General features: G+C 44.7%; 1 protein-coding gene across 1 annotated transcript in view; it reads left to right on the plus strand.

Moving 5' to 3' along the window:
• Positions 1 to 15,533, plus strand: part of LOC120979863 (vitellogenin-1-like) — a 122,744-nt gene that overhangs the window by 93,824 nt on the left and 13,387 nt on the right. The window contains exons 30-31 of the mRNA XM_040408821.1: positions 5,997 to 6,186; positions 10,582 to 10,673. Coding sequence (XP_040264755.1) covers positions 5,997 to 6,186; positions 10,582 to 10,673 — 282 coding nt within the window. The remainder of the gene's footprint in view (positions 1 to 5,996; positions 6,187 to 10,581; positions 10,674 to 15,533) is intronic.

The raw sequence follows: 15,533 nt of genomic DNA on the forward strand, positions 1-15,533 counted from the left end.
GCAAATCAACAGCATACTATACAATAGACATATAAAATGCATTTAAACTATACAAAACAGTATAAGTGTAAACAATGATATAAATCACAGTGTAAGTTAACCCTTCCAAGTGCAATAAAGTAGGGAGTTGATGGCTTTGTATGGTAGCAATACAGGCAAATGTCCATACTCCAAAGTACCCTTGCTCCTGGGCACTACAGTTTCACTTAATGATATGCATCAATCTTTGGCAGTTTACTCCAAACATTGCCACAAATGAGAATATAAATTCTCCCCAAAGTTTCTAACTAATTTCACAGCAGACGCCATGGTGTACATGCAAAATTTGCATTCTTTAGAATCAGGTTGAATTTCAGAATTTTATAGTCGGTTCACTCATCTCGTCTGGCTAAGCTATAGCCTTGCCCTGATAATAGATTTTCTCCCTTTTGCAAAGAGAATGATTTTAATATTAAATTAATGAATCCTAACACAATTTCCTTAAGGCCTCTTTCACACAGGTGTCGCGTGTGAGGGCCGGATAAGATGCGGGTGCGTCGCGGGAAAATGCACGATTTTTCCGTGCGAGTGCAAAGCGTTTTAATGCGTTTTGCACGCGCGTGAGAAAAATCGGCATCTTTGGTACCCGAACCTGAACCCGGACTTTTTCACAGAAGTTCGGGTTTGGGTTAGGTGTGTAGATTTTTTTTATTTTCCCTTATAACATGGTACAATGTTAGGTACCATCCTTATTTTACTAAGCATTCTGTATTAGGAATGCTATTATTTTCCCTTATAACCATGTTATAAGGGAAAATAATAATGATCGGGTCCCCATCCCGATTATCTCCTAGCAATCATGCGTGAAAATCGAACTGCATCCGCACTTGCTTGCGGATGCTTGCAATTTTCATGCTGCCCCATTCACTTCTATGGGGCCTGCGTTGCGTGAAAAACGCACAATATAGAGCATGCTGCGATTTTCACGCAACGCACAAGTGATGCGTGAAAATCACAGCTCATGTGCACAGCCCCATAGAAATGAATGGGTCCGGATTCAGTGCGGGTGCAATGCGTTCAACTCACATATTGCACCCGCGTAGAAAACTCGCCCGTGTGAAAGAGGCCTAAGTGTTTCTTACTGGACCAGAGTTGCATAGGTGACCATATCAGGCTGTATGTGTTGTCACTAGAGATGAGCGAATTATTGAAAAGTTCGATTCAGCTGATTCACTGAATTTTACAAAAAAATTAACTTCGTCACAAAGCTAATTTTTTTGTAAGTAGTGGGTGCAATGACAGGGAGCTGCGATAGCGCTGCTCCCCATCATTGTACCCCTCAGATGCCGCGTTCATACAAACCGGATTCCAAAAAAGTTGGGACACTAAACAAATTGTGAACAAAAACTGAATGCAATGATGTGGAGACGGCAAATTTCAATATTTTATTTGTAATAGAACGTAGATGACAGATCAAACGTTTAATCCGAGTAAATGTATCATTTTAAAGAAAAAATACGTTGATTCCAATTTTCACGGTGTCAACAAATCCCAAAAAAGTTGGGACACTAAGCAATAAGAGGCTGGAAAAAGTAAATTTGAGCATAACGAAGAGCCGGAAGACCAATTAACACTAATTAGGTCAATTAGCAACATGATTGGGTATAAAAAGAGCTTCTCAGAGTGGCAATGTCTCTCAGAAGCCAAGATGGGTAGAGGATCACCAATTCCCACAATGTTGCGCAGAAAGATAGTGGAGCAATATCAAAAAGGTGTTACCCAGCGAAAAATTGCAAAGACTTTGCATCTATCATCATCAACTGTGCATAACATCATCCGAAGATTCAGAGAATCTGGAACAATCTCTGTGAGTAAGGGTCAAGGCCGTAAAACCATACTGGATGCCCGTGATCTCCGGGCCCTTAAATGACACTGCACCACAAACAGGAATGCTACTGTAAAGGAAATCACAGAATGGGCTCAGGAATACTTCCAGAAACCATTGTCAGTGAACACAATCCGCCGTGCCATCAGCCGTTGCCAGCTGAAACTCTACAGTGCAAAGAAGAAGCCATTTCTAAGATCCACAAGCTCAGGCGTTTTCACTGGGCCAGGGATCATTTAAAATGGAGTGTGGCAAAATGGAAGACTGTTCTGTGGTCAGACGAGTCACGATTCAAAGTTCTTTTTGGAAATCTGGGAAGCCATGTCATCCGGACCAAAGAGGACAAGGACAACCCAAGTTGTTATCAACGCTCAGTTTAGAAGCCTGCATCTCTGATGGTATGGGGTTCAGTGGCGTAGGGATCGCCATAGCAACCATAGCAGTGGCTATGGGGCCCTACGCCACTGGGGGCCCGTCCGGATCGCATTCTTTTTTTTTTTTTTTTTTTTTTTTTTTTTTTTTTTTTTTATTAACACACACACAGGCACTGACAGCCAGGCCCGACCGCCCGCCCAGTGTAGTGGGTGGGGCGTGGGCGGTCCGCGGCTCAGGCCTGGCTGGGGGGAAGCCGCGTCAAGTCAGGACTCAGGACTGGAGCAGGCGGGCCCGGGGCAGAAGATGAGGTAGGTGGTGGAGGGGGCCGGAACAGGGGCGTACCCATAGGCGTGCGCACGAGGTGTGCCTGGGCACAGCCTAATCACACCCCTGTGCTCCGCCTCCTGCACTGCCAGCCATGCACGTGCGGAGTGACGGAGTGAAGTGACGTCACGTTACGCTGCCGCCGGCTGCCTATTTTGAATGTGAAGAGCGGGAGCCTGCCTGCCCGCCCCCCCCGCGCCCAGTGTGCCTAATTGATCTTCAGGATCAGTCATCAATACAGAAGTGAATGGATTCTGATCTTTTGTGCACTGCCAGCAGTCTGCCACAGTAAAAAGAAAAAGTCTGGCGTGGAGAGGAGTCCTGACTGTCCCCAGTAAGTTAGTGAAGTGTCAAGTGATAGATAAGGATTATTAGATAGTAGTATACATACTAGTACATACTTTGCACAAGTTTATTAGTTACAACTTAAAGGGAACCTGTCACCAAAAAATACTATTAACAGCTTAATAAGCGATTTTTTTGGTGACAGGTTCCCTTTAAGTTGTAACTAATAAACTTGTGCAAAGTATGTACTAGTATGTAGTACCTTTATAGTGCTGCATAGTAGTTTCCTAATGCACTTTTTCTTCATTTAGCCTCCTTGAGAAATCAATGTTTTATTCAGCCGCTGCCCCCTGCTTCAAGTCAGGTTTGAAGTCAAGGGGGCAGCGGCCTAGGCGTCTCCAATCCTGCTCTCCCCGCCGCCTTTATTGACACGCCGGATCTCAGTGCCGGGACCGCGCTCCCAGCCTGCATGCGCAGTAAAGGGCTGCTGTAGCCTGTAGCGCAATCCCGGCTCCGGCTCGTACACTCAGCCGGCTTCAGTTTCGCTACTGCGCATGTGCCCAGCATCTTCTGTAACTGCGCTAGTATGTAAGGCTGGCGGGCGCATGCGCAGTAGCGAAACTGAAGCCGGCTGAGTGTACGAGCCGGAGCCGGGATTGCGCTACAGGCTACAGCAGCCCTTTACTGCGCATGCGGGCTGGGAGCGTGGTCCCGGCACTGAGATCCGGCGTGTCAATAAAGGCGGCGGGAGGCGGGGAGAGCAGGATTGGAGACGCCTAGGCCGCTGCCCCCTTGACTTCAAACCTGACTTGAAGCACGGGGCAGCGGCTGAATAAAACATCGATTTCTCAAGGAGGCTAAATGAAGAAAAAGTGCATTAGGAAACTACTATGCAGCACTAAAAGGTACTATTAACAGCTTATTAAGTGATTTTTTGGTGACAGGTTCCCTTTAAGCTCACTTACATAAGGAACGCAGGGTCCGTCTTACAATAGTTGTCGGCCTCCACCCCCTGTTGGGGGTCAGTCACTGTCAGGGACACTGTTATGGGGGGGGGGGGCCCATAATTTTTTTTTGCTATGGGGCCCATGCATTTCTAGCTACGCCCCTGATGGGGTTGCATGAGTGCGTGAGGCATGGGCAGCTTGCATGTCTGGAAAGGCACCATCAATGCAGAAAAATATATTCAGGTTCTAGAACAACATATGAAACTTGGCTTAGAGGCGAATCAAATTTATCCTGAAATTCTGATCGAATTCCACTTCGTGGGATTCAATTAGCTCATCTCTAGTTGTCCTCTTCGACTATACGTGGCTTCTGCAGTGGAGCTTGCAACTCCCCTGACATGGGCCTACCCAAGTGAATGCTGTGCACTGGAGCACTGGGTTAAATAACAGTCTGTCCATGTAGTGTATGGCCAGTGGAGAACTGGAGGGCATTGTTTCATTATACTGTATACTAAAAGAGTGAGCGATAAAAACAGAATTTTTATACTGGTAAAGTCTGAGTGATTTTCTGCACTTGCTTCTACTGCCACCTAATGTCATTCTAGGTTATGTGTAGTTGGTTTCCTAAACGAAAAACATTTCTTGACAAAAATAATCATGAAATGTTCTTAAATCTCAATATAAAAAATAAAAACTTACATTAAAATTTACCCAACATGCAGTAAAAAAATTTGGACATAGATGTGAGATGTTTCCTATGAACAAACCTCGATGTATTCTTATAAGGTATGATAGCTCTATAATCTTTACCAAGTCACTTGGTGATGCTTTTGATTGCTCCAGACGAGAAGAGTTTTAGCCAATTTTCAAGGTTAGGTGGAATTAAACTGGTTGGATATATTCTGTCCTCCTTTATTGTTATTCTTCTCATCCATTAACTATTGCAGAATGCCAAACTAATCCTGGAACAAGGAAGGGTGGGGGGGGGGGCATCATTTTGGCCTGTGCAAGTGCAAGGGTCCCTTGTAGGAATGAGCGAATCACTCAAAATTCAATTCAAGTTATATATATATAGCTAGTCAAACGATTTGAGTCCGAATCGATTTTATCCAAATCGAAAAGTGCTCATCCTGGCCGTTCATGTATGATATTCTGATGTCTCCTAGAGTTTGTATTTTTTTTCTTTCTAGTTTCTCACTTTTTTATTATTCTTTTTATTATTTTCTCTATTTTTCTCTTTAAAATTCGCCCTGAATAAAGTCACAAAAATTTGAATTCAGATGCAACTCAAATTTTTTCTAAATTTGCGTCAAATTCAATTTTTTTGAGGTCAGATCGCTCATTTCTAATCTCTTGCTCTCCATCTGACAATGGTTACAAGCACAGACCATGTCAATCCCTCACCAGTGTCTCAATCCACCAGTAATTTTGAGACATGCATGGGAATGAGTTTGGATGACAGTGGACTCCCCTTTTCAGAGGGTATCTATTTGTTACACAGGCTGTATGTACAGTATGTCAGCTCTAGAAGTAATATTAATACAAGAATTACTTGAGGAGATTGGATTTCCATGGAAGGGCAGGCACACTCAAACTGAGATTACCAAGCACAATGCCAGATGGCTGCCATGGTGGTGTAAAGCACATCATCAATGAACTCTGAAGCAATAGAGAATGACTATGCCTCACCATATGGTAGCGTGGTTAATTCAACCTGGTATTGCATGCCAGAAGACTACTTTCTGCCATTGCACTGGCAAGTCTATTGGGGTAGGAGTAATTGCCTGGGAATTGGGGTTGGGGTTCCAGGGAAGATAAGTCTTTGCATTTGTCGGACCTTTTGGCAGTAGTTTGGAAAAAAGTGAGGTTCATGCAAGCAAGAATTTGAAAATAGAAGAAATTGACTAATCAGACCTCCTCGAACCTCACAGATGTCATAGAACCTAATTAAAGTAAGTCAGAGATGATTCTGCTCTTGTGGCTTAAATAATACAAATCTCATCAGATATGTTACCAAGTCTGGTGGAAGCTATCCTAGAAGTATAGAGGCCACCAAAGGAGCAGCTGCCCCATATTACGGCCATGGATTTAGAATATGTAGCAATCGAATGCCATGTTCTGGTGTCTACATACTTTCGGCCATGTTGTCTACATTCGGCATTCCATTTGTCTCTATTTATGTTGCCATGTTTCGTTTGCAGATCAATGTGAAGTGGACCAGGAGAACATTGTAACATTTGACAGAAAAAAGCTGGGCTGCTCCCTATCTGCTAGAAATTGCTACACGGTGATCGCACAAGACTGTACCAATCAATTAAGATTCTTCATCACGATGAAGAAGATGGGTCAAGGATTTTCAACCTTTGAAATGAATGTCAAGCTGGGATCCTCGTAAGTGCACCTACTAATGAACTAGAACTGCTTGAAAAGGTTACTCTGACAATCCATTCAGCAGAATGGAGCTTTGTAGCACACTCTGCCCCCTTCATTATTAAGGGGTCTGTCATTGTAATAGAGGTACTGAGCGCAGATATCAACAGACAGTGGTTCACGGCTATTTCTCCTACGGATTTCCTTGGAGGAATTTAAACACTTAAATAAAAGTTAATTGGTAGATATAGCCTAAATAAATGTTCTGTGGAGCATTGTGAAAGATTCGTCCCTAATATAAAAAATGAAAGGGTTAAAAGTAGTAACTCACTTTAACTAGGCTCAATTATATTTAGTATTTTTTTTTTTTATCAAATACAGTTGCAAGAAAAAGTATGTGAACCCTTTGGAATTATATGGATTTCTGCACAAATTGGTCATAAAATGTGATCTGATCTTCATCTAAGTCACAACAATAGACAATCACAGTCTGTTTAAATTAATAACACACAAATAATTAAATGTTACCATGTTTTTATTGAACATGCCATGTAAACATTCACAGTGCGAGTGAAAGTATGTGAACCCCTAGACTAATGACATCTCCAAGAGCTAATTGGAGTGAGGCGTCACCCAACTTGAGTCCAATCAATGAGATGAGATTGGAGGTGTTGGTTACAGCTGCCCTGCCCTATAAAAAACACACACCAGTTCTGGGTTTGCTTTTCACAAGAAGCATTGCCTAATGTGAATGATGCCTCGCACAAAAGAGCTCTCAGAAGACCTACGATTAAGAATTGCTGACTTGCATAAAGCTGGAAAGGGTTATAAAAGTATCTCCAAAAGTCTTGCTGTTCATCAGTCCACGGTAAGCAAATTGTCTATAAATGGAGAAAGTTCCGCACTGCTGCTACTCTCCCTAGGAGTGGCCGTCCTGTAAATATGACTGCAAGAGCACAACGCAGACTGCTCAATGAGGTGAAGAAGAATCCTAGAGTGTCAGCTAAAGACTTACAAAAGTCTCTGGCATATGCTAACATCCCTGTTAGCCAATCTACGATACGTAAAACACTAAACAAGAATGGATTTCATGGGAGGATACCACAGAGGAAGCCACTGCTGTCCAAAAACCCAAAAAAACATTGCTGCACGTTTACAGTTTGCACTAGAGCACCTGGATGTTCCACAGCAGTACTGGCAAAATATTCTGTAGACAGATAAAACCAAAGTTGAGTTGTTTGGAAGAAACACACAACACTATGTGTGGAGAAAAAAAGGCACAGCACACCAACATCAAAACCTCATCCCAACTGTGAAGTATGGTGGTGGGGGCATCATGGTTTGGGGATGCTTTGCTGCGTCAGGGCCTGGACGGATTGCTATCATCGAAAAATGTATTCCCAAGTTTATCAAGACATTTTGCAGGAGAACTTAAAGAGGACCTTTCACCAGAGGAAAGTATCTAAACTGACTATACAGACGTGTAGAGCGGCGCCCAGGGATCCCCCTGCACTTACTGTTATCCCCGGGCGCTGCTTCGTTCTCCGGTTATAGCCTCCGGTATGTTCGTAGTTAGGCTCCACCCAGGGGAACCTGCCGGCGTCTCTTTCTCCTATGCTGTAGCGCTGGCCAATCGCAGCGCTCAGCTCATAGCCAGGCTATGAGATGTGAATGTGAATGTTTACATGGTGTGTTCAATAAAAACATGGTAACATTTAATTATTTGTGTGTTATTAGTTTAAGCAGACTGTGATTGTCTATTGTTGTGACTTAGATGAAGATCAGATCACATTTTATGACCAATTTGTGCAGAAATCCATATAATTCCAAAGGGTTCACATACTTTTTCTTGCAACTGTATATCTGATATCAACAAGTTCCAAACCAAATGTGCCTCCTTGGTGGGGAAGGGGGGGGGGGGTATTTTTGACATTCCATAGTGATAAACCCTAAAACGTCAGTAATGGGCGACCACAAGAGAAGAAAAAAATATTAGCAAATAATATTTTGATAGGATATGTATAAATGTATGACTGCATGGGGTATGACCACTAGTGATGAGCGGGAGGTGCCATATTCGATTTCGCAATATTTTGCGAATATTCAATTGAATATTCGTCTTATATTTGTCGAAATCGAATATTCATCATTATTCTATTTATCGCGAATAATATGCGATTTAATTATTCGCATATTGCGATTTTCTGTACAGGCAACTTTCCTATTTGTTGGCTTTGGCTAAAATGTGTATTTTACGAATATTCGCAATATTGCTATAACTTAGTTTTTTTGAATATTCGTAAAATTCTAAAAAACAAAGTTATAGCAATATAGCAAATATTAGTAAAATACACATATAGACTGTAATTTAGCTAATATAGTGCTATAATCTTTTTTTTTATAATCTAATTTTTTTTGCCTCTTCTGAACTTCAGTTTTGGAAAAAATGTACACTATTAAAAAAAAAAAACTATAGCACTATATTAGCTAAATTACAGTCTATATGTGTATTTTACGAATATTCGCTATATTGCTATAACTTAGTTTTTTAGAATATGACGAATATGACAAATATTCTAAAAAACTAAGTTATAGCAATATAGCGAATATATTCGTTATTTAGAATATTCGTCTTTTTTTTTTCAATGTATACTGTTATTCCACTTTGGCATACTCCTCCCCGACAAGTGGGTTAGAATATGCCATCGGATTACATTTTTTTACGATCTCAGGGAAAACTCAGATCCGATGGTATTTTCTAACCCACAGGTGTTCCCATGGTGACGGGGATGCTTGTCGGGGATGAGTATGTGAACAACTGTACAGATAGGAAAAAATTATGCAAATATTCGAAATAACGAATATATTCACTATATTGCTATATATTCATTTTTTAGAATATTCTTCATTTTCTTTCCATATGAAAACATGATTCCTCCCTGCTTAAGTTGCTTGTGGGCCAATGACTCATTGACCCACAAGAAAGAAGCAGGGAGGAATCATGTTTTCAGATGTTAAAAAATGACGAATATTCGAAATAGCGAATATATAGCACTATATTCGAAATATTAGCGAATTAGCAAAGTTGCGATATTCGTGATTAATATTCACTATTCGAATATTCGAGCTCAACACTAATGACCACTGGGACCTGCATCAATCTCTGAAATTAAGAGGAGGTGTTGCTTATTTCCAAACAACGTGTCCCTTAAATTCAAAATGGTGGCATTCTCCATCAGATACTGCAATATGAAGATGTTCTCATCTAAAAGTGCTACTTCTAAGGGTGAATATCTCCATTGCACAATGCTATAGGATGCCACATGTAACACCAACTACTCTGAAGTATCGAGGCAAAGGGATAGAGTGGAGCTACAAGGCTCAATGCATGTTGCCCTTCCAATGAGGACCAAGAAGTGAGACATTCAAAGAGTTTAACCGTATGGTACACCATACCGTATATGTACATTATGGTAATCAGTAGCGGGATTGACAATTGTCAAACACCTAAGGTGCCAGAATTGACTGAGAGGGAAGGTTAATTCTGGCAATCCAAGAGTACCCCATGACAAGGTCATGGAGGGCCAATGGGTTTCTATAGCATGTGGGAAGCTAAGAAAGCCCCCTGGTCTGCCATAACCATCTGCCTGTTAGGTCTCATATTTGGTACCCTTCTCAATCCTAACCGACTCCCAGCACCCCCGCAGTGGGTGGCAGTCGCACTCTAGTAAGCACTGCGGCCTATTCCTGGGCCGGTGATGTCACGTTCATCGGTCACATGGTCTATGTGTAGCTAATGCTCATTCAAGTGAATAGGCCTGGGCTGCAATACCAAGTGCAACCACTATATTATATACGGTGCTGTGCTTGGTATGCTGTGAGCACTGTGGCCTCTTCAAAAAGCTGATTGGTGGTGGTGCCAGATGTCGGACCCCCAATAATTTGATATTGATTATCTAGCCTGAGAATAAGACATCAATATTTCACCAGAGTTATACACCAGTCTTTGAAATCTCATGCGGCGATCATAAGTTAGGTGCATTCTCCAGCTGTCCGTGCGCCAGAATGAAAGAAAATTTCTGACTTATTTTGTGAAAACAGGCATAAATTAAGATAACTATGGCATGTCGCTTGCAACGCCCAATCCCCCGCCCTCACCACTCCCCCTTTTCAGAAACTTGCTATGGGGGAGGGGGGTGCAGAAAGGGCACTTTGTAATTTTTTCCACCACCTTTCTGGCACAGGGAGGTGATAAATCTCCCCCCAACCCCCCATATCTTTCAAAATGCACTCCAGAAAAAAATGAATAAAATTTCTGCATGCTTACGAGATTATATCACGGGGACCCCGCATATTTTTGCTGGTGAATATTTATTTCTCTCCGACTAATGCTCTGCTTTCTGTATTATTTCTCAGCGATATTCAAATCTATCCCAACTCTTCAGAGGAATTCCCTGTTCTTCTGAATGGAATGTGGCTGCAGAACGATACATATACAAGTAATAAAGGTACGGTAATACAAGGGTCACAATAACGCAATGCCAAGCTTAGCACAGGGAGTGGCACAGATAAAAGGCGGCAGACAGTATCACTGAGCAGTAATATCAGGACAATGGAAGATCAATGCACTGACATGAACATTTTATCTCATGAAACATTCATTGTAGCTCCCAGATTTCACTTTCTTTGTGATCTGTAGAAAGAGAACAGCAGCCGAGTACTGAGGATGCGGCAACTACCATCATATTGCTAACTTCCATGATCATGTGCACATACTGTATAAGGCCAATTGTATTGTGTGCGGTTAAAGCTGCCGATCCTGGTTGTGTGCTGTTTTTTATGGACTTGGGCAGACAACCAACAGACAGGACGTGTTCAAGTTCAGGAAGTCAGGGGGACAATCAATAGACAGGACTAGTGATGGATGAACATCAGCCGGGATATTTCGCGAACTCGCGTTCGCGATCAAATGTTCGCGAACCGCGCGTTCGTGGCGGGCCCTATTGACTTTAATAGGGGCCATTTTTATGCATCTTAAAGGGAAACTATCAAAAATGTGCCTTGCTGGAGCCTAGAATATTTTTATTTTAGGCTATGGGAGTACAGGCATTCACCTGACAGAAAAGAACTCGTGATGATGTGGCTGGAGGTACATTAGGCACTCACTGGCTAAAAATTTTACTGTCGGCCAGTACAGGCCCCAAAAATTAGGCATTCACCTGACAGAAAAGTTATTTTATGCCGCTGTATATACATAAGACAAGGACCATTCTTTGTTCTGTGTGGCGGCGAATATGTGTGGGCTGCCATGAGAAAATTAAATTACACGTGGTCATCACAGGTGTTGAATTCATGCCTCATTCATTTTTAGAAATGTGAGGTAGTCCACATTGTCGTGAGTTAGGCGAGTGCGCTTATCGGTCACGATCCGCCCTGCTGAGCTGAACGTCCTTTCAGACAGGACACTCGACGAGGGGCAAGCCAAAAGTTCCATGGGAAATTGTGCCAGCTCTGGCCACAGGTCAAGCCTGCACACGCAGTAGTCCAGGGGTTTCTCGCTTCTCAGAGCGTCCACATTGGCTGTTAACCCAATGTAGTCGGAAACCTGTCGGTCTAGGCGTTCCATGAGGCTGGATTCAGAGGGTGGCTATCGATGGGTTGGCTGAAAGAATGATCTCATATCCGAAGTGACCAACACATCTTCAAACCGCCCTCTTCATGCAGGCGCGGTAGGATTGGTACCCACATCTGTTTCTCTGTGGGAGGAAATTCCTCTGCCAGCGCCCACAACAGAAGAATGCAGCATCTCTCGCAGCAAGGCCTGGAAATGCTGCATTCTGCGAGCCCTCTGTGATGCTGGTACATGTCCGCCATTTTGTGTTTGTACTGGGGGTCTAAATACGTTGCCACCCAGTACAGGTCCTTGCCCTTTATGCTTTTTATACGGAGGTCCCTCTCCAAACACTGGAGCATGAAGGCCCCCTAACTGGAGGCGGTGGAGCGCCCTGGCTCCTGCTCATCGTCCAGGAGAATGTCATCCTTCGTCTCCTCCCCCTAGCCAAGGACAACACCAGGGATCCCTGAAAAGTTTAAAGTCCCCCTCAAAGCCTGCTCTTCTTGCTTCTCCTCCCCCCAGCCACCATCCTCCTCTGACTCCTCTTCAGACTCCTGCTGACTTATCTCAGATGGAGTAGTCTCCCCTGGAAATTCATTCAGCATTGCGACTTTCTCATCTTCCTGCTTCTGCTCCTTGACGGCTTGATCAATGACATGACGCAATGCATGCTCCAGAAAGAAGGCATAAGGTACGATGTCACTGCTGGAGCTCTGGCTGCCACTGACCATTTTGGTGATCTTATCAAATGGCCGCAGAAGTCTACATGCATCGAGCATGAGCAGCCACTGGCACGGTGAAAAGAAACCAAGCTCCCGAGAACCTGTCCTGCTGCAGAGTTCATACAGGTAGTCGTTAACGGCACGAAGCTGCTGGAACAGCCTATCAAGCATATACAAAGTGGAGTTCCAGCGCGTTGGGCTGTCACAAATCAGGGTCATTTTGCCCTGTTTCAGCGCACTCAGCAGATTAGCACCGTTGTCGCACACCACTTTACCAACTGTCAAATTGTTGCCACTGATCGGCCTGTGACCGCAGAGCTGAAAGCAGTGCAGGACCGGTGTGGCTCTTGGCTCCCAGGCACAACAGTCGCAGCACAGCATGGCAACGTCTCATGCTACATCTCCTGTATAACGTTTGCCCATCCTAAATATCAGTGACATTAATTCAGTGTCATTTTTTATTAGGCGGTGGTGACAGTGACATTACTTGTGCTATACCTCCTGTTTAACGTGTGCGCATCCTAAAAATATCTGTGACATTATGTGTACTTTATTTGCGCTACTGTACGTGTGACATACTTGCAAGCATATATACCATTTATTTTACGCAAGGCAAGCAGTAAGGGACGGGGAAGTGGGCGTGCTGCTGATGGTGCACGCGGTGAAACTGTGCCTGCTGCCAGAGCACAAGAAACACACTGATCCACGATACCTAGCTTCATGTCCCAGTTTGCAGAGCGGCGCAGGACACCACTCTCGAAGTTAGACCAGTGTGACCAGGTGGTCAGTTGGATTGCAGCAGATAATGCTTCCAATCGGTTAAGCACCACCCTGTCTTCCGCAAAGTCCAGTCTCAGTAGCCAAGAGTCTGGTCAACAGAATCCTCACCCTGATCTTCCTTCCTCCCATCATGGAGAGTCTTGGCAAACAAGTGATCCCACATTTGGATATTCCGAGGAGCTGTTTTTATTGCCATTCCTTAATTTGGGCCTCTCGCCAAGCCCGCATGAAGAGGGACATGAGGAGATCTTGTGCCCTGATTCCCAGACTCTGGAGAATCCACAGTCAGAAGAAGATGACGATGGGGAATGGTAATTATTGTTTCACGAGGTGGATGATGATGATGAGACACAGTTGCCAATAAGTCAACCGCAATAATTGTCTCAAGAGGTTCATGATGAGGATGAGACACAGTTGTCAATAACTGAGGTTGTTTGTTAGGAGGATGACCAGAGTGAGGAAGTGGAAGAGGAGGTGCTGGACGATGAAGTCACTGACCCAACCTGGGAAGGTGGCAAGACGAGCGAGGACAGCAGTAAAGAGGGGGATGGATCCGCAGCACTGCAACAGGCTGGAAGAGGCAGTGGGGTGGGAAGCGGGCCACACCAAACAGGCCCACAACTCTTCCTCGGAGCACCCCCTTGCGGCAATCTCCCTTGCCAAGGGGTAGTTGTTCCGCAGTCTGGCGCTTTTTGGAGCAAAGTGCGGACGATAAAAAAATTGTCATTTGCAACCTGTGCCGTACCAAAATGAGCAGGGGCGTGAACACTAGCAACCTTACCACCACCAGCATGATCCGCCACATGGCATCAAAGCACCCTAATAGGAGAGCCGAACGCCTAGGTCCACAACCAGTGTCTGCGGGTCACACCACTGCCTCCTCTTCCTCTGTGTTACGTGCTGGCCAATCCCCTGTCCAAGACGCAGGCCCGGATGCCTCCCGCCATGCACCTGCACCTTCGCAAGCACCATCAGCTAGCACATCCACTTCTTTATCCCAGTGCAGCGTACATATGTCTATACCCCAGGCCTTTGAACGAAAGCGCAAATACCCAGCCACCCACCCACAGACCATAGCACTAAATGCGCAACTTTCCAAATTGCTGGCCCTGAAAATGTTGCCATTTAGGCTTGTGGACACTGAGGCTTTCCGTTGCCTGATGGGAGCGGCTGTCCCACGGTACTCTGTCCCCAGCCGCCAAGATTTTTCACGGTGTGCAGTCCCAGCCCTACACCAGCATGTGTCCCGTAACATCACCCGTGCCCTGACCAACACAGTTATTATGAAGGTCCACTTAAAGACTGAGACATAGACAAGTGCTTTTGGCCAGGGACACTACATTTTCCTGACGGCACACTGGGTAAACGTTGTGGAGGCTGGGAGCGAATCATACCCTAGCATGGCACAGGTGCTACCGACGCCAAGGATTGCGAGCCCTACTTCCATCAGGGTTTCCGTCGCCACCTATGTTAGTGGCTGCAACCCCCACTTCTCCTCCTCCGCCTACATCTCCCCTTCAACCTCTAAATTATCATCTTGCAGCACCAGTCAGACATCAGTCAGTAGCTGGAAGCAGTGTAGCACTGCAATGGGGAAGCAGCAACAGGCCCTGCTTAAACTTATCTGCTTAGGTGACAAACAGCACACCGCCGCAGGGCTGTGGCAGGGGATAAGGGACCAGACTAAGCTGTGGCATGGTTGTGTGTGATAATGGCCGTAACTTGGTGGCAGCTTTGGAACTCGGCAAGCTCACACACATACCATGCCTAGCCCACATGTTCAACCTAGTGGTTTAGCGGTTTCTCAAAACCTATCCCAATTTGCCTGAACTACTGGTGAAGGTGTGATGCATGTGTGTCCATTTCCACAAGTCATCAACAGCTTCCGCCGGTCTGGCAACGCTGCAGCAGCGCTTGCAATTGCCAGCTCACCGACCTTTGTGCGACGTGAGCAGGCGCTGGAAATCAAGGTTCCACATGTTGGAGGGGCTTTGTGAGCAGCAGAGGGTAGTAGTGGAATACCAGCTTCAACATGGTCGTCGGCTTTTCAGTCACCTTCCGGTCTTCACAAGCGACGAGTGGGCATTGATGTCTGACCTCTGTGAGGTTTTACGGAACTTTGAGGAATCAACACAGATGGTGAGCCCACATGAGGATAAGCCATCAATGTCAGATTGGTTTCGGTCACACCTCCAGAATAGGATCCCCAAAGAGAACAGAGAGCAGCCACACATGCATGGCCAACATCTACT

The sequence above is a fragment of the Bufo bufo genome, chromosome 9, assembly GCF_905171765.1.
Source record: "Bufo bufo chromosome 9, aBufBuf1.1, whole genome shotgun sequence".
NCBI lineage: Eukaryota > Metazoa > Chordata > Amphibia > Anura > Bufonidae > Bufo > Bufo bufo.